General features: G+C 43.6%; 1 protein-coding gene across 13 annotated transcripts in view; it reads right to left on the bottom strand.

Annotated features, from left to right (window-relative positions):
* Window positions 1–1359: 1359 nt before the first annotated feature.
* The window catches only part of LOC141148391 (interferon-induced very large GTPase 1-like), a 256872-nt gene continuing 234855 nt past the window's right edge, over window positions 1360–23376 (bottom strand). For all 13 annotated transcript variants that reach the window (XM_073635844.1, XM_073635845.1, XM_073635839.1 and 10 more), the window contains one exon: window positions 1360–8507. In XM_073635844.1, the coding sequence (XP_073491945.1) occupies window positions 3769–8507 (4739 nt within the window). In that variant the 3' untranslated portion in view covers window positions 1360–3768. The remainder of the gene's footprint in view (window positions 8508–23376) is intronic.

Genomic DNA, 23376 nt, shown 5'->3' with positions numbered 1-23376 from the left:
CTGGGCCGAAAGTTTACCTTCCAACAAGACAATGACCCTAAGCACACAGCTAAAATAATGAAGGAATGGCTTCACAACAACTCCATGACTGTTCTTGAATGGCCCAGCCAGAGCCCTGACTTAAACCCAATTGAGCATCTCTGGAGAGACCTAAAAATGGCTGTCCACCAACGTTTACCATCCAACCTGACAGAACTGGAGAGGATCTGCAAGGAGGAATGGCAGAGGATCCCCAAATCCAGGTGTGAAAAACTTGTTGCATCTTTCCCAAAAAGACTCATGGCTGTATTAGATCAAAAGGGTGCTTCTACTAAATACTGAGCAAAGGGTCTGAATACTTAGGACCATGTGGCTTTTCTTTTTTAATAAATCTGAAAAAATGTTCTGTGTTTTTCTGTCAATATGGGGTGCTGTGTGTACATTAATGAGGAAAAAAATGAACTTAAATGATTTTAGAAAATGGCTGCAATATAACAAAGGGAGAAAAATTTAAGGGGGTCTGAGTACCTTCCGTCCCCACTGTACATAGAGGGAGGAGGAGGTCAAGGGGTTAATGTACAGATATTCAGCATAAGGGAGGTGAGGGGTTAAAGTATAATTAAAAAAAACTATAAACTTTTTTTTGTTTTGAATAGAATGGAGAGGGATTGGAACACCTCTCAGGTTGTTATTGTTGTCTTTGTACCTATTGGGAAGATTCCTCTCTATTACTCCTGTTTTACATTTTCACTGAAAGTGAAAGTAAAAGAAAATCTGAAATTTTGTGTTGTCTGCAGGACAGGAATAGCAGGGAAATCTTCCAATGGGGACATTAGTTCTAATAACCCCGGTGACTACTAGGGATTAACTCATTGTAGAAGGGTTTGCTCTCACTTCCTGTGTGGTTATGGGAGAGGAAGTGAAGGAAAATCTCAATGGGATTTTAACCCAATCTTACTCTATCCAAAATGAAAACAAAAAAAAAAAGTTTTTTTAATAGTTCTACTTCAATGTACAGATCAGATCAAAGACAGGATGGATCTGATGTATACTGTAGAGGGGTGAATGACAGTGAAGGTAGATTTCTTTCCGATCGGTGTACAAGAGCTTCCTGATAACTGGCCAATAAGTGACACATGACTGCTCACCGCGGCTTTTTTTTTTTACTTTCTGTGATGGAATGATTGATCACAGCAACCACATGGCACAGAGCCACTCTCATTGGCTCTGTACCTTTTGCCTATGGTCTGTATCCAATCACAGTACTGCCCATGCACAGGAGCTCTCAGAGGGTATTATGACATGATAGGGGAGGGGACTGGTCATACATGTACAATGGCCGGTCTGCAAGAGGTTCAAATATAACACAAGACCACAAGCTGTGTATAGAAAGTGTTTATTCTTGTTCTCATCACCTCTGATTACAATCAATTGACAAAAATTTGCTATCACACCAAAATTGAGACTGTAATCTAATGTCTAAACCCCAATCCTCAATCATTTCAGTAACTTTATAAGGCTGGATGACTGAATTACTGACATATCACTGTAAACATCATCATTATATTTTAAAGTTCCACATTTTATCATTAAAAACCCATCTTCATTCTTGAAATCTGTTTGAAACTTTGCCTAGGCTTAGATGATGTCATCAGTCTGCTGCGGGCAGGAGGAAGCATTTCTTCAGTCTCCCCTCCCCCAGTGATAGGACCACAACATGATAAAATTGCAGCAAGTCATAAGGTGAGAGGCTGCAGCAGAGGCTGATTTGTGTCAGGATTACTGAACACAGCCAAGAACTGCACAGGCACAATGATTTATTTGACTTTGTCATCTCTGAGCCGACATCTCAGCCCTGGCAGTAGATGGTGACCCTGGGTGATGCCTGAACAAAGATGGTGCTGTCTGAAGTGAAAAGGAGATGAAGACATTGTCAGGGGAGTTCTGTGATCTCTGGGAGAGGTAATGAATACCTGGAAGGGTTAAATATTACCAATCATACACTTAACATAAAAAGTATATCTGATGATAGGTCAGCTTTATACAGACAATATAATCTAATAGAACCATTTACTTACTTACCCACCCCTAACCCTTTACCCTCCGATCATCATTCCTGACACCCAAATAATCATCCCGAAATATAACAAAATAAAAGATGATGAGAAAGGATTCATTTATCCAAATTATACATGAAGTATGAATAGGAAGAATTAATCACTGAGATTATCAGGACTATACAATGTGGTTATACATGGAATATACACACCGAAAATCATTTTTATTTTAAAAAAAAACAGGGTTACAAAATACACATAGAAGTTTTCTCAGGAAAGTTCATGTGCATTCATTCTGTGTGAATGGGGCAAAACAAACAATTATTATTAGGCTATTTCATGTGCTGGATTAATATTTCTATTGATTTAAAATAGAAAACACTGTATTTGGCCACTAGATGGCACTAATTATAATAGAAAATATTTAGCACCTTCTAGTGGCCAAATCCAGTATTTTGAATAAAATAAAATGTCCAGCACAGGAAATGGCCCAAAGACAGGGGCTGCTGATAAGGCAGTACAGCCAGCCCTCCTGTACTGGACCCCGGCCCCATCAGTTCAAAAGGGGGGCCCGGGAACCTGCTGATCAAGAGGGCCGGCTGTACTGCCTTATTGCAGACACCGATCCTTTTCTGCCTCCCACTGCGGTGCTGTGAGCTCCTCCTCCTCTCCCTCCCTCCATCCGGCTGTACTGCAGGGGGATTGGTTCTAGCACATGCACTGCTTTCATCTGTTCATCCCCCCTGTGTATCACTTCCCAGGACACACTTAACCCCTTAATCGCCCCCTAGTGTTTAACTCCTTCCCTGACAGTGTCATTTATACAGTAATCAATGGCTATTTGTAGCTCTGATCGCTGTATTAATGCCAATGGTCCCAAAATAGTGTCAAAATTGTCCGATGTGTCCGCCATAATGTCGCAGTCACGATAAAATAAAAGAAAAAAATCGCAGATCGCCGCCATTACTAGTAAAAAAAAACTAAATAATAAAAATGCCATAAATCTATCCCCTATTTTGTATACACTATAAATTTTGCGCAAACCAATCATTATACGCTTATTGCGTTTTTTTTTTTTTTTTTTTACCAAAAATATGTAGAAGAATACATATCGGCCTAAACTGAGGAAAAAAAATAGTTTTTTTGAAAAAAAAGTGGGATATTTATTATAGCAAAAAGTACAAAATATTGTGTTTTTTTTCAAAATGGTCGCTCTTTTTTTATTTATAGCGCAAAAAATAAAAACCGCAGAGGTGATCAAATACCACCAAAAGAAAGTTCTATTTGTGGGGGAAAAAAGGACATCAATTTTGTTTGGGTACAACGTCGCACGACCGCGCAATTGTCAGTTAAAATGACGCAGTGCTGAATCACAAAATATACTCTGGTCGGGAAGGGGGTAAAATCTTCCAGGGCTGAAGTGGTTAACATTCCCATTGCAGTGCTAGGAATGTCATAGTCAATGGACACAACAATCATCTGTACTATGAATTAGAATGTTCTGGAATCTTCTGAGAGAAGTAATGAGCCCATTATATCATCGGGGGAATGAAGATTCTCATAAATTCTGTTCCCACCCTGATTACTGTGGCCATAATTGTGAGGAAAATATTTGAAATGTTTCTCCAAATAGAGAAAATCAATGAAAAAGATTATTTTTAAAAAGAATAAAATGATTTGCAGATATTAACTTGGATGAGGAATTACATGTTTGTTGATTTGTCTTCTCTGTTTAGCTATTGAATATTTTCTTTAAGCTTTGCAGAGCTTTTTCTTCTGTGATGGATTTCCAGCCATCTGGTATTTCTGCTGGTTTTGCTTTGTATTCTTCAGCAAACTTGTCATTATACATCATAAAAATATATTTCCAGTAATCTGATGACTCGATGCTGGGATCTGGTTGGATGGCCCAATCTGGATAAATGGTACGATACTCTTTGTATGGGTGTGATTTCCCTTCTGTGGCTGAACATTGAAATCTGCAACCAGATACAACATCTGTACTACATATATTAGTGACTAAGATTTCAGTAGCACTATTTCTGTATCTTCCCAATCCTTGCGGTCTGTGGATGGTAGCAAAGTGCTCCTTGTGTTCATCACCTCCGGCCTCACAGGGGACAGCACAGAATGGACATTGCTCCCCACAGCCAACAACCTTCCTGAACAATTCATCCTGAGGCTTCACCGTCACCCTGGAGAGTACAGACTTTATATCCATAGATTGCAGCTCTGATAAGACTTTTGTTTCTGTATCTCGGAGGAAGATCTGAATGTCAGATGAAAATTGACCAACATCAGCCGTGTTCTGGAAAGTGACCGCTTGCATCTCATTCTGTGGGATCACCAATTCTTCCTTTAGTATCTCACATACACTTTTCAGAAAATCTGAGACTGATGAACTTTTAAGAGAGTTGTCTTCAGTAAGAGCTCCATTTATCTTTTTGTCCAGTGAAGAGAGCAGGTTTTCTTGTAATGGTTTTAGGATTTGGGGCTTTGTATATGTTTCAGTGTAATTTAATATCCAGTCTTTGGTATAGTTCTCATATGATAGTGTATACTTTACATATGTCTGGAATGACATTTCTTCCAGCAGCTCCCTTAGTAAAAAATCTTGAAAGAATGTTCTACTGCTGAATTTCTTGTCTGAACTTACTATCTCATCCACTATTTTCTGCCCAAGATGGCGGAAAACATGATCCATTATTGCTGGTTTTAGACATCGCTCACAGAATTCTTTGGCTTTAGTCTGGCAAATATCTTTCTCTTGAAATAGACTGATAAATGTTTTTAAATATCCAGGCTTTAGTTTCTCCAAACACAGTTTTGGATCGTTCTCTTTAATGAATTTCTCATGCATCTCCTGAAAATCTCTGGAAGCTTTTCCAAGAATGTGAAGCTTGATATCCAATTCAAACTCTGTGGACAAATGAAGATTTTTGGACTCTTTAGAAATCTCTGTTGTAACCATATGAAGTAATTCCAGGCAGTAGTTTTCACTATAGTCCTCTCCAGTTTCCACTTTCCCTCTGATATATTTGTTACAATTATCTATAAGAGATTGAGCAACACTATTTATTTTGTCGAAATGTTCTTTTTGGTACCCAAGACCAATTTTATCTAACAATTTACTTGTATATTTCTTTACCCGTCCACTCTCAATATATTTCTCATCTATCTTGAAATCAGTCTGTGTGATATCTGCCAAGTCCTTCACACCCAGTAAGCGTTCATTTACAGCTGATCCTTTACTGCTCATGTCATTCTTTAGCTGATTTAACATAGATCCACTGACAATGTGTGTTTTTAATTTCTCTATCTGTAGATCACTCAGTGTCCTCTTCCACATCTCCTCAAATTCTTTCTTTAACTGGACATTATTCAGAGTTTTTTTCTTTTCTCTGCACCTCTTGAGGAGATCTGTGATTTTGTCTTCAATCAATTTCTGTGAATTAGTTTGCATATTCTGAATCTTGAATTTCCCTTTTTTAATTGAAACAGCCTCATCCAACTTCATAAAAGAATTTCTTTTCAAATCCTCCTTCAGGGATGTTGTGCTCAGAATAAAATCTTGTTTGTATCGTTCTATTAGATGAACATTTTCATTTTTATTGTCAAAGTAGTTTTCCAGCAATTTCAAGATTTCATTTTCTCCAATAATCAACAAATCGTTGAGCTTATTCTTAAATGTGGAGCAAAGTTTTTCATTTAGACTCTCTGCAGTCTGATTCTTAATGTTTGTCTCTGTACGGATCAGCCAATCATGGACAGCTTTTCGGAACTTCCATTCCCACTGTGAGTATTGTATAGAAAGTTTATTATAAGCTTCTGCCACCAAACTGTTCCTGAAGCTGAAGATGAATTTCTCATGTTTTACAGCATTCCATAAACTTTCTATCCATGTTATAAATTCAGGAATGGTTAAAGGCTTGTTCAGGGATTCTTTGCTTGTCATTAATTCTAATAAATACTTTTTCAGTTCAGACACATGTTCACTGTACCCAGAATTTACTGGAGCCATTGGTGGGACTCCAAGCCAGAGCCCAGGAATGTAACAGTTGTCTTTCTCCAGATTGTAATCCATCACATCACTGAAAGTTCTGGTTTCACTTTTGTTTTCCATCTCTGCAGCTACTTTTGTCATTTCATTCAGCTGTTCCAGAAGTTTCTTCCTGTCTCTCATGTTCTTGTCATGAGCGGACACATCACTCACATTCTGATGTACAAACTGGCAGTTGGGTCTCTTCCCTACTTCTTTCATTCTAAGAAAAGCATGGACCACAATCTGTAAAATATCCTTCATTTCTGTTGTGTTTTCCATGGCCATATTAATTATGGTGATATCACTCAACCCAACCACTAATGTGGCCAGTTCATTGTCATGTTCATAACTTCCCTCCAAAGAAGCCAACTCTGGAGCTTTCAGCCCCTCAGTGTCAATCACCAGGATGAAGTCACAGCCCAGCTCCACCTGGAATTTCTCTTTCACATTAAGAAGAGTCATGAAGGCTCCTCGTGTGCATCTTCCACTAGCCACCGGAAACTGCAGACCAAACATGGTGTTGAGAAGAGTGGATTTTCCTGTACTCTGCACTCCCAGCACAGTGATTACTCTCATTCTGCTTTTTCCCCCTGTTTTGCTGTCCAGCTCTTTTAGAACATCAGTTATCCACCGTAAGGGAATGTTGGAGGCATCTCCATCTATCAGTTCCAATGGGAAACCAACCAACAAGAGATCAGCAGCAATTCCTGGCAGTCTATTAAATTTTCTTTTTCTTTTAACTATTTTGTTTTCTTTAACCATGGAACATTCAGCTTCATAAAACTGTCCCATCTCACGTAGGAAATGTTCAATTCCCAAAGAACTGTCAGAGATTTTCTGGTCTATCTGTTTGAGCTCTTGATTATTAATTAGGGTATTGTTACATTTTTCTTTGTATTTAGCTTGTAGAATAGAAAGATGAGCTCTAGCAACTGAATCAAGTTCAAATTTCATCCATTTCAGAAAATATTGTTTCTCAGTCTCAGACAAATGAGTGATTGCATCAATAAAGAGCTTTAAACCATTGGGCAGATCATGGTTATGTTGTTCCTCATGTAGTGAAATGCGTTTCTTTATCAGGTCATCTTGATATTGTTGTGTGTCTTTACCACCTTGCTTTGTCATTCTGCAAAATTCTTTTTCCACTTCAGATAACTGTCTCCAGAGATCTCCCTGTAACTTCATAGTGTTCTTTTTGTACTCAGACACATTTGTTATTTCTTCTGTAATTTTCCTGGCGTATTCCCTGGCCTTCTGACATTCAGGAACTCTCTCATCCACTTGGATGTCCAATCCATGAGTTCCTTTTTTAAGGTCTCTCATTGTATTTTCTTTTGGCTTACTGTTTATTAAATTAATAATATTGCTTTGTAGTTTTTTTACAAATGCCGACTCATTTGCCATGCCTGCGTGTATTATCACATTTGTTTTTTTTAACTTTAGCACTGGCATTAATTCTTGAAGGGCCATCTTTGTCTGTGCACTCACAGTTTTGCCAGGACCGGGAGTAACAATGAAGTAATACTGGGTGTCAGTGGTAGTACAGGATGATAACAGTCTGAATTCCCTCTCAGAAATATCTGCAATGAATATAAACACAGCTGATGAAATTCTAGTCAGAAATGTGAACTGGTCCCAATTGGTCACCAGGTCTCCTCGTAGGTTGGTCACTGCGATGGGTTCTGGGAAAACATCAGACTTACCAGAGGGAAAATACCAGGAAACTTCTACCAGTCCATCAGATATTTCCCTCTTAATGTTTCCTCCATCCATATTGTCATGTATGAAGAAGTTATTATGTAGCTGAGCTGGATTAAGAACTTGGTTCAGGATTTTAGATTTGGATAATTTGTTTTTTCCCAATCTGACATAAGACAAGATTGGCATGGATGTATTCACCACATTTTCTTCTCTAAAGCCTTTACTGTCCACTAAAGACTGAGGTCTCCACTTCTTCACTATGTCCCTCATTGCCCAAAGCATGAGGGTGCAGTGTGACCCATCATCAGCAGGGAGCAGTAGAGGAACAGCAAACTGACACATGGACAATTTGGTTACAATCTCTTGTTGAAGAAAACTGTCTGAGCAATGCAGGAGGACACACAGGACATCCAGGGGGTGAACAGAACTAGATGAATTATCATCTGGAACTAAAGAATCATTAATTAGGTTGTAATCATCATCATTATCATATACATCAACACCAGGAGACTGATCTTTCTCAAGAAGAATGTCTCTTGCAGTCCTATTTAGGGCCATGAGTTTCCTCAAGTAATTCCAGGGAAGATCCTCTACATTTTTAGGTGGTTTGTCATGCATATTCTCCAAGCCAATGCTCAGGATATCCCTCAGAGTCAATTTCGAAATCTTTGACATTTTTTCTGCAAGCTGATGATAAGTAGTCTTTTTAGTCTGGTTGGTATAGAGTTCTGTAAGAAAATAAATTTTTAATGTTATATGTTTTTACATAACCATTCAGTTTACTTGCTAAATTGTAATTTGTGATAAACGGCGCACCCTATATACACATCAACTTTAAATGCAAAAACAACAATATCGTGAGCAACCACTAGATGTCTCCAGAGGATAGACATAAATTAACTAACATGTGAAATCTTTTACAATATTCACTCTAAAGTGCATAAGTGCAAACAAATACATGTGACTACCCCCAGATATCTCCAGTGGGTATAATAGAAAAAATGAAAAAATAGAGTGTCCAAAAAATGAATCATATAAAAGTGCAGTGTCCATGAACTTCCATCAAAGGACTTCCAATGGTGCAAAAGTTGCCATACCCAGCAAAAAAGTGACTATGGGTCTTCCTCCACCAACACCTGTCACACAGCCTACTCACCGGAACTGCATGACTTCCATTACAGGAGTCACATACAGCGGATGGTCTCTCAATGGATGCTGCAACGATTCGGTAGACAGACTCCCAAAGCAAGTAGGCTCAAACCGCCAGATGTCCAGTCACCAGCAAGGCATTAAAAGAAAAGACAGTCAGGGGCGTGGCTAACCGCCGACAAAGATGGCTGCTTGAGTGAGGAGCTCCTCAAGAACGGGACATCCAGCGGCACACATCGGCATCCCCAAGACACCCTTGCACCCCAGATTGGTGGCAGGCACCCTTCGGGATCGGACGACAATGTCGAGTAAGCGCAAGGAGTGCAGAAAACCACAAAAACTGACCGAATTCTACAAGTATCGGCAGGACGGAGGTAGGCAAGATGGCGCCGGCTCTGCATCAACCCCAGCCCATAGTGCACAATCCCCTCAGCCCCATCCACCTCCCACAGCAACAATAGTGGATCCCAAAAGAAAAGTCCAATCCTACCCCAACACGCCACAATCCGCCAGCCCTGCCAAGGTGAAATTTAGGATGGATGGCCCTGGATGCAGCCCAGTGCCAGGGCCAGGGGCAGATTCTGGGGAAGACACAAGAGAACTCCCAGACAGAATAGAAAAGTTCCCTACCACTAACCAGCCTATCATGGACACAGTGTTAAAGGACATGCTGCTCTCACTCCGCAGCACCATACAGGCTGATATGATGTCTTGTATGCAGAAGTTTCATACTGATATTCAGGATGTGGAATCAAGGGTAGAGCATATACAATGTAAAATGGGGGAATTTGCATCCACAATAAACGACCTAGTAGATGCACAGGAGGAACATGAAGATGAGATGGAAGGCATAAAGGCAAAAATGGCAGACATGGAGGACAGAAGTAGGAGGAATAATATGAAAATCCAAGGTATCCCGGAGTCTGTTCAACAGAGAGATCTGAGAGCCTACGCCACTACCCTGTTTACAGACCTCCTTCCTGACCTCTCCACAATGGATGTCACTATAGACAGAATTCACTGCCTCCCTAAACCTTCCTACCTCATACCTACCTACCCATACCTGATCACATACCGAGAGATGTGATATTGAGACTGCACTTCTATCATGTCAAAGAGCAGCTCATGGCGGCTATGCGTACTAAAGATCGCATCCCAGCCCAATACCAGCACCTGCAATTTTTCACAGATCTGTCACAGTATACTTTGAAAAAGAGGAGAAGCTTAGCCACCATCATCAAAGCACTCAGAAACCACCAGATAACCTATCGCTGGGGGTACCCTACTAACATCACTATTACCAAACATGGCAAAACCCACATTGTGTCTTCACTAGATAAAGGTTTATCCTTACTGAAGGAATGGCACATTGTTCCTGACGAGGTTAATAACACTACTCAGCCCAAGAAAGCCACGCAGGTGGAATCAGAATGGAGGATGGTCACCGCAAAGAATTCAAAGTCACATACCTGAACTGAATGGGTATGTCCAGGGAAATACAAGTCCTGGGGAAATGAGGAGCAACCCTCATTGCCACGAACTTAACCCTCAACTCACACTTGAGCAGCAGTTAGCTGCATTCGAATAGACTGTTAACCGTACTGTTCCACACGGTCAATTCCTGAACCTCAGAATGTTCCCTTCTAGTTGGGAATCTGACCTACAGTTGTGTTTTACACATTTTCCTTTTGTTGGTGTTTTGTTTTTTTTTCTCTCTCATCTTGATTCTATTCATCACAGTCGGATGCAAGTCACAAATGTCTACTCCATAAGGATCACATCCAAGGTTTTCTACTTGTACAACCTTTCTACCGGAAACGACGCAACAGGGTCTTCGGAGTGGTTACCTAAGTATGACCATCTCACCCACCTGTTCACTAACGGTGCCTCTTCACCATGTGAGTACCTTAACCGGATTTCTACACTTCTTTTCTACTATCATGATGATCTAGCCAATCGCCCAAGGAGACTGCATCAAAGCACTCTTGTACAGTCCACATGGGGGTGACATTCCTATCCATTAATTCAAAGGGCCTAATCACCCAGCAAAACAGAAATCACTATGGGATGAAGCCTTACAAAATAAGAGCGACATCCTGTGTGCGCAGGAAACTCACTTTTGTGCCAGTGCTCCACCAAAATGCTCACACAAAAGTTACCCTTACATCTTTACAGCAAACGCTGAGTCAAAACAAAGAGGTGTCCTCACGGCAATTAGAGATATGGTCTCATTCCAACTACACGAAGAAATTAAAGACCCCGGGGGCAGATATCTCATCCTCATATGCAATATCAACTCTATTACTTACACCATTGCAAATATTTACACCCCTAACACCCATCAAATTAAATTTCTTAACAAAATGTTAAAGAAGATTGACTCACTCAGGAGAGGGTCCCTAGTTATCTGTGGAGACTTCAACCTTGCTCCAGATAAAGCTATCAACACGACCTCTACATCCACACGCATAGGCCCCTCTATACAGAATCTGCTTCAATACAATTTGTTTGATGCATGGCGCTGTTGCCATGCGGGAGAAAGAGATTTTACCTTCCTCTCGGCACCCTACCATTCTTACTCCCGCATTGACCTCTTTTTAGTGACCAAGGTCTCCTTACCCAGCCTATTAAAACATCAATCATTACTATAACTTGGTCGGACAATGCATCAGTGTCTCTGACCTTAGCTGACTCTCTCTCATTCAGGGCTAACCCGATCTGGAGAGCAAATCCAACTATCCTGCAGAGAGAAGATACTAAGAGTGTTCTAGAAACCCACGAAAGAGTTTTTTGCTGACAATATGGACACTGTACCTGATCATACTGTAATTTGGAATGCCCACAAAGCGTTCATGAGGGGGATTTTTATCAAACTTGGTGCAGGGATAAGGAGGAAGAGGCAGAGATGGGTAAAGGAACTCACTGACAGCATCCATGATCTCGAAACCCAAAATAAAAAGAAGCCCTCACCCTCCCTATCACACAAATTATTACAGGCTAGAAATGACCTCAGACTTTGTCTCCTGGCGGACTTCGAGAAGTCAACCCGCAGACTAAAAATGTCATATTATGCCAACGGCAACAAGGCGGGCAAGCTTCTCGCCCAACGCCTGCGGGGGTGCAGATATTAAGCCAGAATTCCATATATAATCCACCCCACCACTAAACATAAACACCACCATCCAAAAGACATTGCGGATGCTTTCGATGATTACTATGGATCCCTTTATAATCTGAAGACTGACCCCCTCACTCATCAACCGGTTACCGAACAGATAACCAATTTCTTGGCCAAATTATCCCATCCTCAGCTGACGTCAGAACAGCTTCAGCAATTAAATCAGCCCTTTACTGTCTTGGAAATTTGCACGGCTATAGCATCACTACCACCCAATAAGTCCCCGGGCCCGGATGGATTTATAGGGGAATATTATAAAACATTTAAACAGATCTTAGCACCCCATCTACTCCGCATATTCAATGATGCTGCTGTCTCTTTCTCCTTCCCCTCAGAGATGCTAAAGGCACTGATAATAAATAAAATAACTATACCGAAGCCAGGGAAAGACCCATCCGCCCCGCAAAATTTCCTGCCAATTTCACTTCTTAACAATGACCTGAAATTATATGTAAAACTCATAGCACATAGATTGACAGATATACTCCCTAGCCTTATTCATCCTGATCAATCTGGATTCACTAAGGGGCGCCAAACATCAGACGCCACTAGGTGACTAATAAATATTATCCACAACTCAAACACGACGGGAATGCCTTCTCTGCTCCTCGCTTTGGATGCGGAGAAGGCGTTTGATCGCATACACTGGGGATATCTGGCTAAGGTGCTTGCTGCTTTTGGCTTCACAGGCCCGATTTTTTCTGCAATAATGGCCCTTTATACCAACCCCACTGCCCAGATATTCACATCTGGAGTTCTCTCAACCCCGTTTAACATTACGAACGGGACTCGTCAGGGCTGTCCCCTCTCTCAGTTAATATTTAATTTGCTAATGGAGCCCCTGGCGTATCACATTCATAACCACCCCCTCATATCAGGGTTTAAAATGCACAAATCCTCACATACCATCAGCTTATTCGCTGATGATGTTATTTTAATGCTCACGGATGTAGAGAATTCCCTGGCTTCGGTTCACCATACGTTACAAAAGTAAAGACAGTCTCCCACAGTGAAATACATAGGGTTTATTGTAATAAAATTGTGCTGCAATAACTCTTAGAACAAATACAGTTTTAAAATGATAAAAGTGGAAGCAGGGATGCTGGCTGCACTCCACCTGAGTTGCACTGGGCGGAAGTGACGTATCCCGCTCGACCACAGCCAACGCGTTTCATCAGCATGTCTTGAGATGTGCCCCCTGATGATGTCAGACGTGCTAGTGGTTTCTCACGATATTGTTATTTTTGCATTTAAAGTTGGTGTATATGGGGTGTGCAGTTCATCACAAATATTCACACACATAAGGTACAACGTGCAGCCCCTAAAAAGAATATAGAATAATCTTTGCTCAGGTAAGGAAATGATATACAATCCAATTTCCATTACTTCCATTTAAATTGCAATAAAATGGGGGTGGAGCTTGCCGTGGATCCTGATGGACGCTTGAAAGAGCTGCTCCAGTTGTGCAGAAGACAGAACGGCCCGCAGCAACACTCTAATAGGGCGTACACACGGTCGGACTTTGTTCGGACATTCCGACAACAAAATCCTAGGATTTTTTCCGACGGATGTTGGCTCAAACTTGTCTTGCATACACACGGTCACACAAAGTTGTCGGAAAATTCGATCATTCTGAACGCGGTGATGTAAAACACGTACGTCGGGACTATAAGCGGGGCAGTAACCAATAGCTTTCATCTCTTTATTTATTCTGAGCATGCGTGGCACTTTGTGCGTCGAATTTGTCTACACACTATCGGAAATTCCGACAACGGATTTTGTTGTCGGAAATTTTTATAGCCTGCTCTCAAACTTTGTGTGTCGGAAAATCCGATGGAAAATGTGTGATGGAGCCAACACACGGTCGGAATTTCCGACAACAAGGTCCTATCACACATTTTCCATCGGAAAATCCGACCATGTGTACGGGGCATAAGACACCGGATCACACAGCAAACACCCGTGGACTTCACCCCAGACACATGTGATCATGTCCAAGAAGAGAAAACAGGACAGGAAGCCGCAAAAGCTGAAAGCTTTCTTCCCTCAGCAGCAGCGTGGGAGTAAGCAAAATGGTGCCGCCGGGCCTTACATCCTCACCTCCAGTGCAGCACCACGGTTCTCTCCACAGGGCTCTCAGGTCCCAGCCTGCGGATAACCACACAGCTTGAACTCAGGACCCTCCACTCCTTTATCTGGTAGTCCAGAAAAATCCAGATTTAAGCTTGATAAGCAGGGCAGAAACCATGAGGTAAGCTACAATGCAGACTCTGGGGAAGACAACTGGGAACTGCCTGACTCCGAAACCACTAATCAACCTATATTATACAGATTTATGAAAGATATGCTGATGTAACTGAGAAGTTTGTTGTAGGCAGACATGATGTCCTGTATGCACAAGTTCAACAAAGAGCTGAAAGAGGTTAAAACCAGAGTAGATCCCATAGAAAATAAAATGGGGGAGTTTCCTACCACCATGAACAACTTTGTGGATGACGCTGAAGAGAAAGATGAGGAAATGGAATGGGTTAAAACAAAATTGGCTGATATTGAGGACAGGTCCAGAAGGAATAACTTAAAAATAAAGGGGATCCCTGAATCAATTGCACAAGAGGACCTGTCCTCCTATGTGACTGACATGTTCAAGGAAATGCTCCCTGAAGCATCTGCTTTTGGATGTTACGGTGGACAGAGTTCACCGCCTCCCAAGCCTTCCCATCTTCCAGACAATTTCTAGGGATGTAATTTTACATCTTCATTTTTTCCATATTAAAGAAAAGCTCATGACAACAATACACAGAAAAGACTGCATCCCCTCGGGGCTCCAATTTTTTGCAGATTTATCTCAGTACACGTTTCTGAAAATAAAAAATCTCAATACGATTACAAAAGCATTAAGAAACCATGACATCAGATACAGATGGGGGTATCCTACGAAACTCACTGTCACAAAGGACAGCTCTCCATTTGTCATAGATTCCTTGGAGAAGGGCCTATCCCTGCTAAAAACATGGCAGATCCTCCCAGACACTGCTGATGCCTCACCATCCTCAGGAAATCCTAAACAAGTGGATCCGGAGTGGAAAGTGGTAACAACTAAAAACTCAAGAAAACACACCTAATCCTGACATGGAATAAGTCCTATATATATAGGTTCCTCTGCTCGGAGGAGAACAACCAAAGTTTGTTACACCCCCACTAAGTTTGAGCAGCAGTTGCTGCATACGGGGTTTAACCTTTTTTGTGTTATTAACCTTCAGTTACTGATTGATGAACATATTAATTGAACGTTTTGAATATTTAGCATGTTTTTATCTTATTTTTTACGAGCACGGTCATTCTTCATAGAAGCAACATATCTTAGCAAAAATGTCTGCAGTATGGATATTCCCAAATCCAACCACTAGAGGTCACCCAACTACCACAGTGAGTAAACCTAACTTCCTTCCTAAAAGCACACCTCTCACATATAGACCATGGGACTGAATTTTTTTGTCTATTAATTCTAATGGCCTCAATCACTCCGCTAAAACGCAAATCCCTCTGGCAAGAAGCCCTGCGTTACAAATGTGATGTCCTATGTGTTCAGGAGACTCACTTCAGTAACACTGCACCACCTGAATGTACACATGTGAAATTCCCCTATGTCTTCTCTGCTAATGTGGACTCAAAAAAAAAGAGGGTTCTTGATAGAAATAAGGAACACAGTAAACTTTACACAAGGAATTTAAAGATCCCCAGGGCAGATTTCTGATATTGACTTATGACATCAAATCTATGACACTCACAATAGTAAATGTGTACGCACCCAACGTACACTAAATACGTTTTTTCAACAAACTATTAACCACTTTAGCCCCAGAAGGATTTACCCCCTTTCTGACCAGAGCACTTTTTACAATTTGGCACTGCGCCGCTTTAACTGCTAATTGCGCGGTCATGCAATGCTGTACCCAAACGAAATTTGCGTCCTTTTCTTCCCACAAATAGAGCTTTCTTTTGATGGTATTTGATCACCACTGTGGTTTTTATTTTTTGCGCTATGAACGGAAAAAGACCGAAAATTTTGAAAAAAAATGATATTTTCTACTTTTTGTTATAAAAAAAATCCAATAAACTCAATTTTAGTCATACATTTAGGCCAAAATGTATTCGGCAAAAGTTATAGCGTCTACAAACTAGGGTACATTTTCTGGAATTTACACAGCTTTTAGTTTATGACTGCCTATGTCATTTCTTGAGGTGCTAAAATGGCAGGGCAGTACAAACCCCCCCAAATGACCCCATTTTGGAAAATAGACACCCCAAGGAAATTGCTGAGAGGCATGTTGAGCCCATTGAATATTAATTTTTTTTGTCCCAAGTGATTGAATAATGACAAAAAAAAAAAATTTACAAAACGTTGTCACTAATTGATATATTGCTCACACAGGCCATGGGCATATGTGGAATTGCACCCCAAAATACATTCAGCTGCTTCTCCTGAGTATGGGGATACCACATGTGTGGGACTTTTTGGGAGCCTAGCCGCGTACGGGGCCCCAAAAATCAATCACTGCCTTCAGTGTTACCGCAGTGCTGGTTTGACTATGATCGGGGTGTACTAGGCCACTGGTGCTTGCCAGTTCACCAAAACGCTACCAAAAAAACTGTTAGCGATCGCAGGGATCAGGCCTGACTCTGCGAAAGCTGCAGTTATGCGTTTAGTGTTTTGTAAGTGACAGTGATCGATTGATACTGCACTTGGGTGGGCTGGGCTGGGCCGGGCGGAGGGGCAAAATGCAGGTGCTAGCAGGTATCTGGGCTGATCCCGCTAACACTGCATTTTTGGGAACCCTAAACTGCTGGGGACGCTAGTATAGATCCGATCGGATCAGATATTGATCCGTTCAGATACTATACCACTAAGGGAGGCGTATGCTGCGTGCGTGGGTGTTAGCGGTACTGGTGCTAACCTGACGCTGCGTGGGGCGACGCATATCACGGCGGGTGCCCTGACACTATAAAAAATAAACTAACTAACCAGCGCACCAGTAACAGTTATACAGTGATCACTGGTGAAAGGGTTAACTAGGGGGCAATCAAGGGGTTAAAACCTTTATTAGGTAGTATATGGGGGTCCCCGATGCTATAAAACGCTGACGGCGAACCTAAATATTTACCTCCCTAACTAGCGTCACCAGTGACACTAATACAGCGATCAGAAAAACGATTGCTTAGTGACACTGGCGACGGGGGGTGATCAAGGGGTTTAAACCTTATTAGAGGGGGTACGCTAGACCTAAAGGGGGCTAATACTAACTGCCCTACCACACTAACTGTCACAAACTGACACCAATGCAGTAATCAGAAAAAAAAAACAGCTTGGTGTCAGTGTGACAGGGGGGGGGGGTGATTAGGGGGTGTTATATGTGCCTGGCATGTTCTACTATGTGTGTAGTGTTTTACACTCACATTGATGTCTTCTCTCCTCGGCGCCGGAATGGAAAATACCGAGCCGAGGTGAGATGACATCACTTCCTCTGCTGCTGTTTACTATACAGCAGCAGAGGAAGGATTTCATTGGCTGGGAGAGATCGCGAGGGGGGGCCACGAATGGATGGCCTCCCCTTCACCTCCGATCGACGGGGGAGAAATGCCAACCGCCTCGGGCACCGGGGGGTCCGATCAGACCCCCCGCCTGCGGGAGGCAGATCACGTACAGGTACGCAATTCTGCCTGCCCGTGCCATTCTGCCGACTTATATTGTCGTGAGTAGGGATGAGCCGAACACCCCCCTGTTCGGTTCGCACCAGAACATGTGAACAGAAAAAAAAGCTTGTTCGAACACACAAACACCGTTAAAGTCTATGGGACACGAACATGAATAATCAAAAGTGCTAATTTTAAAGGCTTATAGGCAAGTTATTGTCATAAAAAGTGTTTGGGGACCTGGGTCCTGCCCCAGGGGACATGGATCAATGCAAAAAAAAGTTTTAAAAATGGCCGTTTTTTCAGGAGCAGTGATTTTAATAATGCTTAAAGTCAAACAATAAAAGTGTAATATCCCTTTAAATATCGTACCTGGGGGGTGTCTATAGCATGCCTGTAAAGGGGCGCATGTTTCCCGTGTTTAGAACAGTCTGACAGCAAAATGACATTTCGAAGGCAAAAACCCATTTAAAACTACCCGCGGCTATTGCATTGCCGACAATACACATAGAAGTTCATTGATAAAATTGGCATGGGAATTCCCCACAGGGGAGTCCACCTAAATTCCATACCAGGCCCTTCAGGTCTGGTATGGATATTAAGGGGAACCCCGGCCAAAATTTAAAAAAAAATGACGTGGGGTTCCCCCTAAATTCCATACCAGACCCTTCAGGTCTGGTATGGATTTTAAGGGGAACCCCGCGCCCCAAAAAAAACAAAAACGGCGTGGGGTCCCCCCAAGAATTCATACCAGACCCTTATCCGAGCATGCAACCTGACAGGCCGCAGGAAAAGAGGGGGGACGAGAGTGCGCCCCCCCTCCTGAACCGTACCAGGCCACATGCCCTCAACATTAGCCCCCAAAACACCTTGTCCCCATGTTGATGAGGACAAGGGCCTCATCCCCACAACCCTGGCCGGTGGTTGTGGGGGTCTGCGGGCAGGGGGCTTATCAGAATCTGGAAGCCACCTTTAACAAGGGGACCCCCAGATCCGGGCCCCCCCCCTGTGTGAAATGGTAAGGGGGTACTTACCCCTACCATTTCACTAAAAAACTGTCAAAAATGTTAAAAATGACAAGAGACAGTTTTTGACAATTCCTTTATTTAAATGCTTCTTCTTTCTTCTATCTTCCTTCATCTTCTTCTTCTGGCTCTTTTGGTTCTTCCTCCGGCGTTCTCGTCCAGCATCTCCTCCGCGGCGTCTTCTATCTTCTTCTCCTTGGGCCGCTCCGCACCCATGGCATGGGGGGAGGCTCCCTCTCTTCTCTTCTTCATTTTCTTCTCCGGGCCGCTCCGCACCCATGCTGGCATGGAGGGAGGCTCCCGCTGTGTGGCTGCGTCTCCTCGTCTGACGTTTCTTAAATAATGGGGGGCGGGGCCACCCGGTGACCCCGCCCCCCTCTGACACACGGTGATTGACGGGACTTCCCTGTGACGTCATGGGGAATGCCACAGGGAAGTCCCGTCATGTCCCATGCGTTAGAGGGGGGCGGGGTCACCGGGTGGCCCCGCCCGCCATTATTTAAGAACCGTCAGACGAGGAGACGCCGTCACCCAGTGGGAGCCTCCCTCTATGCCAGCATGGATGTGGAGCAGCCCGGAGAAGAAAATGAAGAAGAGAAGAAGAGAAAAAGAGAAGGAAGAAGAGAAGAAGATGAAGAAGAAGATGAAGAGAAGAGCGGGAGCCTCCCCCCATGCCATGGGTGCGGAGCGGCCGAGGAGAAGATAGAAGACGCTGTGGAGGAGATGCTGGACGAGAACGCCGGAGGAAGAACCAGATGAACCAGAAGATGAAGGAAGATAGAAGAAAGAAGAAGCATTTAAATAAAGGAATTGTCAAAAACTGTCTCTTGTCATTTTTAACATTTTTGAGTTTTTTAGTGAAATGGTAGGGGTAAGTACCCCCTTACCATTTCACACAGGGGGGGCTGGGATCTGGGGGTCCCCTTATTCTGATAAGCCCCCCGCCTGCAGACCCCCACAACCACCGGCCAGGGTTGTGGGGATGAGGCCCTTGTCCTCATCAACATGGGGACCAGGTGTTTTGGGGGGCTACCCCAAAGCATCCTCCCAATGTTGAGGGCATGTGGCCTGGTACGGTTCAGGAGGGGGGGGGGCGCACTCTCGTCCCCCCCTCTTTTCCTGCGGCCTGCCAGGTTGCGTGCTCGGATAAGGGTCTGGTATGGATTTTTGGGGGGACCCCACGCCATTTATTTTTTTTTGGCGCGGGGTTCCCTTTAAAATCCAAAAATCCATACCAGACCTGAAGGGTCTGGTATGGAATTTAGGGGGAACCCCACGTCATTTTTTTTTTAAATTTTGGCCGGGGGTTCCCCTTAATATCAATACCAGACCTGAAGGGCCTGGTATGGAATTTAGGGGGAACCCCACGTCATTTTTTTTTTAAATTTTGGCCGGGGGTTCCCCTTAATATCAATACCAGACCTGAAGGGCCTGGTATGGAATTTAGGGGGACTCCCACGTCATTTAAGCATTATTAAAATCACTGCTCCTGAAAAAACGGCCGTTTTTAAAACTTTTTTTTGCATTGATCCATGTCCCCTGGGGCAGGACCCGGGTCCCCAAACACTTTTTATGACAATAACTTGCATATAAGCCTTTAAAATTAGCACTTTTGATTTCTCCCATAGACTTTTAAAGGGTGTACCGCGGCATTCGAATTTGCCGCAAACACCCCAAATTGTTCGCTGTTCGGCGAACTTGCGAACAGCCAATGTTCGAGTTGAACATGAGTTCGACTCAAACTCGAAGCTCATCCCTAGTTGTGAGGCGGTCGGCAACTGGTTAAAGTCCATACAGAAATTCCAACAAGGAGGTCTGCTCCTATGTGGGGATTTTAATGTCACCCCAGACCCGACCATGGATTCAACAGCTTCTCGTGGACGGAACACTCTATCTCTTCAACGTTACATTCAACTACATGGCCTCTACGATGCCTGGCAGTGTCTACACGCCAGCGAGAGAGACTTATGCCCTGTACACACAATCGGACATTGATCAGACATTCCGACAACAAAATCCATGGATTTATTCCGACGGATGTTGGCTCAAACTTGTTTTGCATACACGGTCGCACAAAGTTGTCGGAAAATCCGATCGTCTGAACGCGGTGACGTAAAACACGTACATCAGGACTATAAATGGGACAGTAGCCAATAGCTTTTGTCTCTTAATTTATTCTGAGCATGGGTGGCTCTTTGTGCGTTGGAATTGTCCACACACGGTCGGACTTTACACAAACGGATATTGTTGTCGGAAAATTTTATAGCCTGCTCTCAAACTTTGTGTGTCAGAAAATCCGATGGAAAATGTCTGATGGAGCCCACACACGGTCGGAATTTCCGACAACAAGCTCCGATCGCACATATTTTGTCGGAAAGTCCGACCGTGTGTACAGGGCATTAACCACTTGCCGACCGCCTCACGCAGATATACTGCACACAGAATGGCACGGGCAGGCAAAATCACGTACCTGGTACGTGATTGCCTTCCCGCGGGTGGAGGGTCCGATCGGACGGGGTGCCTGAGGCGGTCGGCTTTGGTCTTGGAGCGATGAGAGGTGAGGGGGAGACCATCCATTCGTGCCACCCCCCTCGCCATCGCTCCCAGAATCATTCCTCTGCTGCTGTATGCTAAACAGCAGCAAAGGAAATGATGTCATCTCTCCTCGGCTCGGTATTTTCCGTTCCGGCGCCGAGGAGAGAAGACTTTACTGTGAGTGCACAACATGCCAGGCACACTTTACACCCCCCATCACCCCCGATCACCCCCCAATCACCCCTCCCCCCCGTCACACTGGTGGGGCAGTTAGTGTTAGCCCCCTTTAGGTCTAGGGTACCCCCCTAAACCCCCCTAATAAAGTTTCAACCCCTTGATCACCCCCCGTCGCCAGTGTCACTAAGCGATAATTTTTCTGATCGCTGTATTAGTGTCACTGGTGTCGCTAGTTAGGGAGGTAAATATTTAGGTTCGCCGTCAGCGTTTTATAGCGACAGGGACCCCCATATACTACCTAATAAATGTTTTAACCCCTTGATTGCCCCTTAGTTAACCCTTTCACCACTGATCACCGTATAACCGTTACGGGTGACGCTGGTTAGTTCGTTTATTTTTTATAGTGTCAGGGCACCCGCCGTTTACTACCGAATAAAGGTTTAGCCCCCTGATCACCCGGCGGTGATATGCGTCGCCCCAGGCAGCATCAGATTAGCACCAGTACCGCTAACACCCACGAACGCAGCATACGCCTCCCTTAGTGGTATAGTATCTGAACGGATCAATATCTGATCCGATCAGATCTATACTAGCGTCCCCAGCAGTTTAGGGTTCCCAAAAATGCAGTGTTAGCGGAATCAGCCCAGATACCTGCTAACACCTGTGTTTTGCCCCTCCGCCCGGCCCAGCCCAGCCCACTCAAGTGCAGTATCGATCGATCACTGTCACTTACAAAACACTTAACGAATAACTGCAGCGTTTGCAGAGTCAGGCCTGATCCCTGCAATCGCTAACAGTTTTTTTGGTAGCATTTTGGTGAACTGGCAAGCACCAGCCCCAGGCAGCATCAGGTTAGCGCCAGTACCGCTAACACCCACGCACGCACCGTACACCTCCCTTAGTCGTATAGTATCTGAACGGATCAATATCTGATCCGATCAGATCTATACTAGCATCCCCAGCAGTTTAGGGTTCCCAAAAACGCAGTGTTAGTGGGATCAGCCCAGATACCTGCTAGCACCTGCGTTTTGCCCCTCTGCCCAGCCCAGCCCACCGAAGTGCAGTATCGATCGATCACTGACACTTACAAAACACTAAACGCATAACTGCAGTGTTCGCAGAGTCAGGCCTGATCCCTGCGATCGCTAACAGTTTTTTTGGTAGCGTTTTGGTGAACTGGCAAGCACCAGCGGCCTAATACACCCCAGTCGTAGTCAAACCAGCACTGCAGTAACACTTGGTGACGTGGCGAGTCCCATAAGTGCAGTTCAAGCTGGTGAGGTGGCAAGCACAAGTAGTGTCCCGCTGCCACCAAGAAGAAGACAAACACAGGCCCGTCGTGCCCATAATGCCCTTCCTGCTGCATTCGCCAATCCTAATTGGGAACCCACCACTTCTGCAGCACCCGTACTTCCCCCATTCACATCCCCAACCAAATGCAGTTGGCTGCATGAGAGGCATTTTTATGTCCTCCCGAGTACCCCTACCCAACGAACCCCCCCCCCAAAAAAGATGTCATGTCTGCAGCAAACGCGGATATAGGCGTGACACCCGCTATTATTGTCCCTCCTGTCCTGACAATCCTGGTCTTTGCATTGGTGAATGTTTTGAACGCTACCATTCACTAGTTGAGTATTAGCGTAGGGTACAGCATTGCACAGACTAGGCACACTTTTACAGGGTCTCCCAAGATGCCATTGCATTTTGAGAGACCCGAACCTGGAACCGGTTATAGTTAAAAAAGGTACAGTTACAAAAAAAAGTGTAAAAAAAAAAAACAACACAAAAAAATATATAAAATAAAAAAATATAGTTGTCGTTTCATTGTTCTCTCTCTCTCTA

This window comes from Aquarana catesbeiana, linkage group LG06, assembly GCF_042186555.1.
Source record: "Aquarana catesbeiana isolate 2022-GZ linkage group LG06, ASM4218655v1, whole genome shotgun sequence".
NCBI lineage: Eukaryota > Metazoa > Chordata > Amphibia > Anura > Ranidae > Aquarana > Aquarana catesbeiana.
The sequence above is the reverse complement of the archived record's forward strand: the minus strand, read 5'-3'. Positions and strand labels throughout refer to the sequence as shown.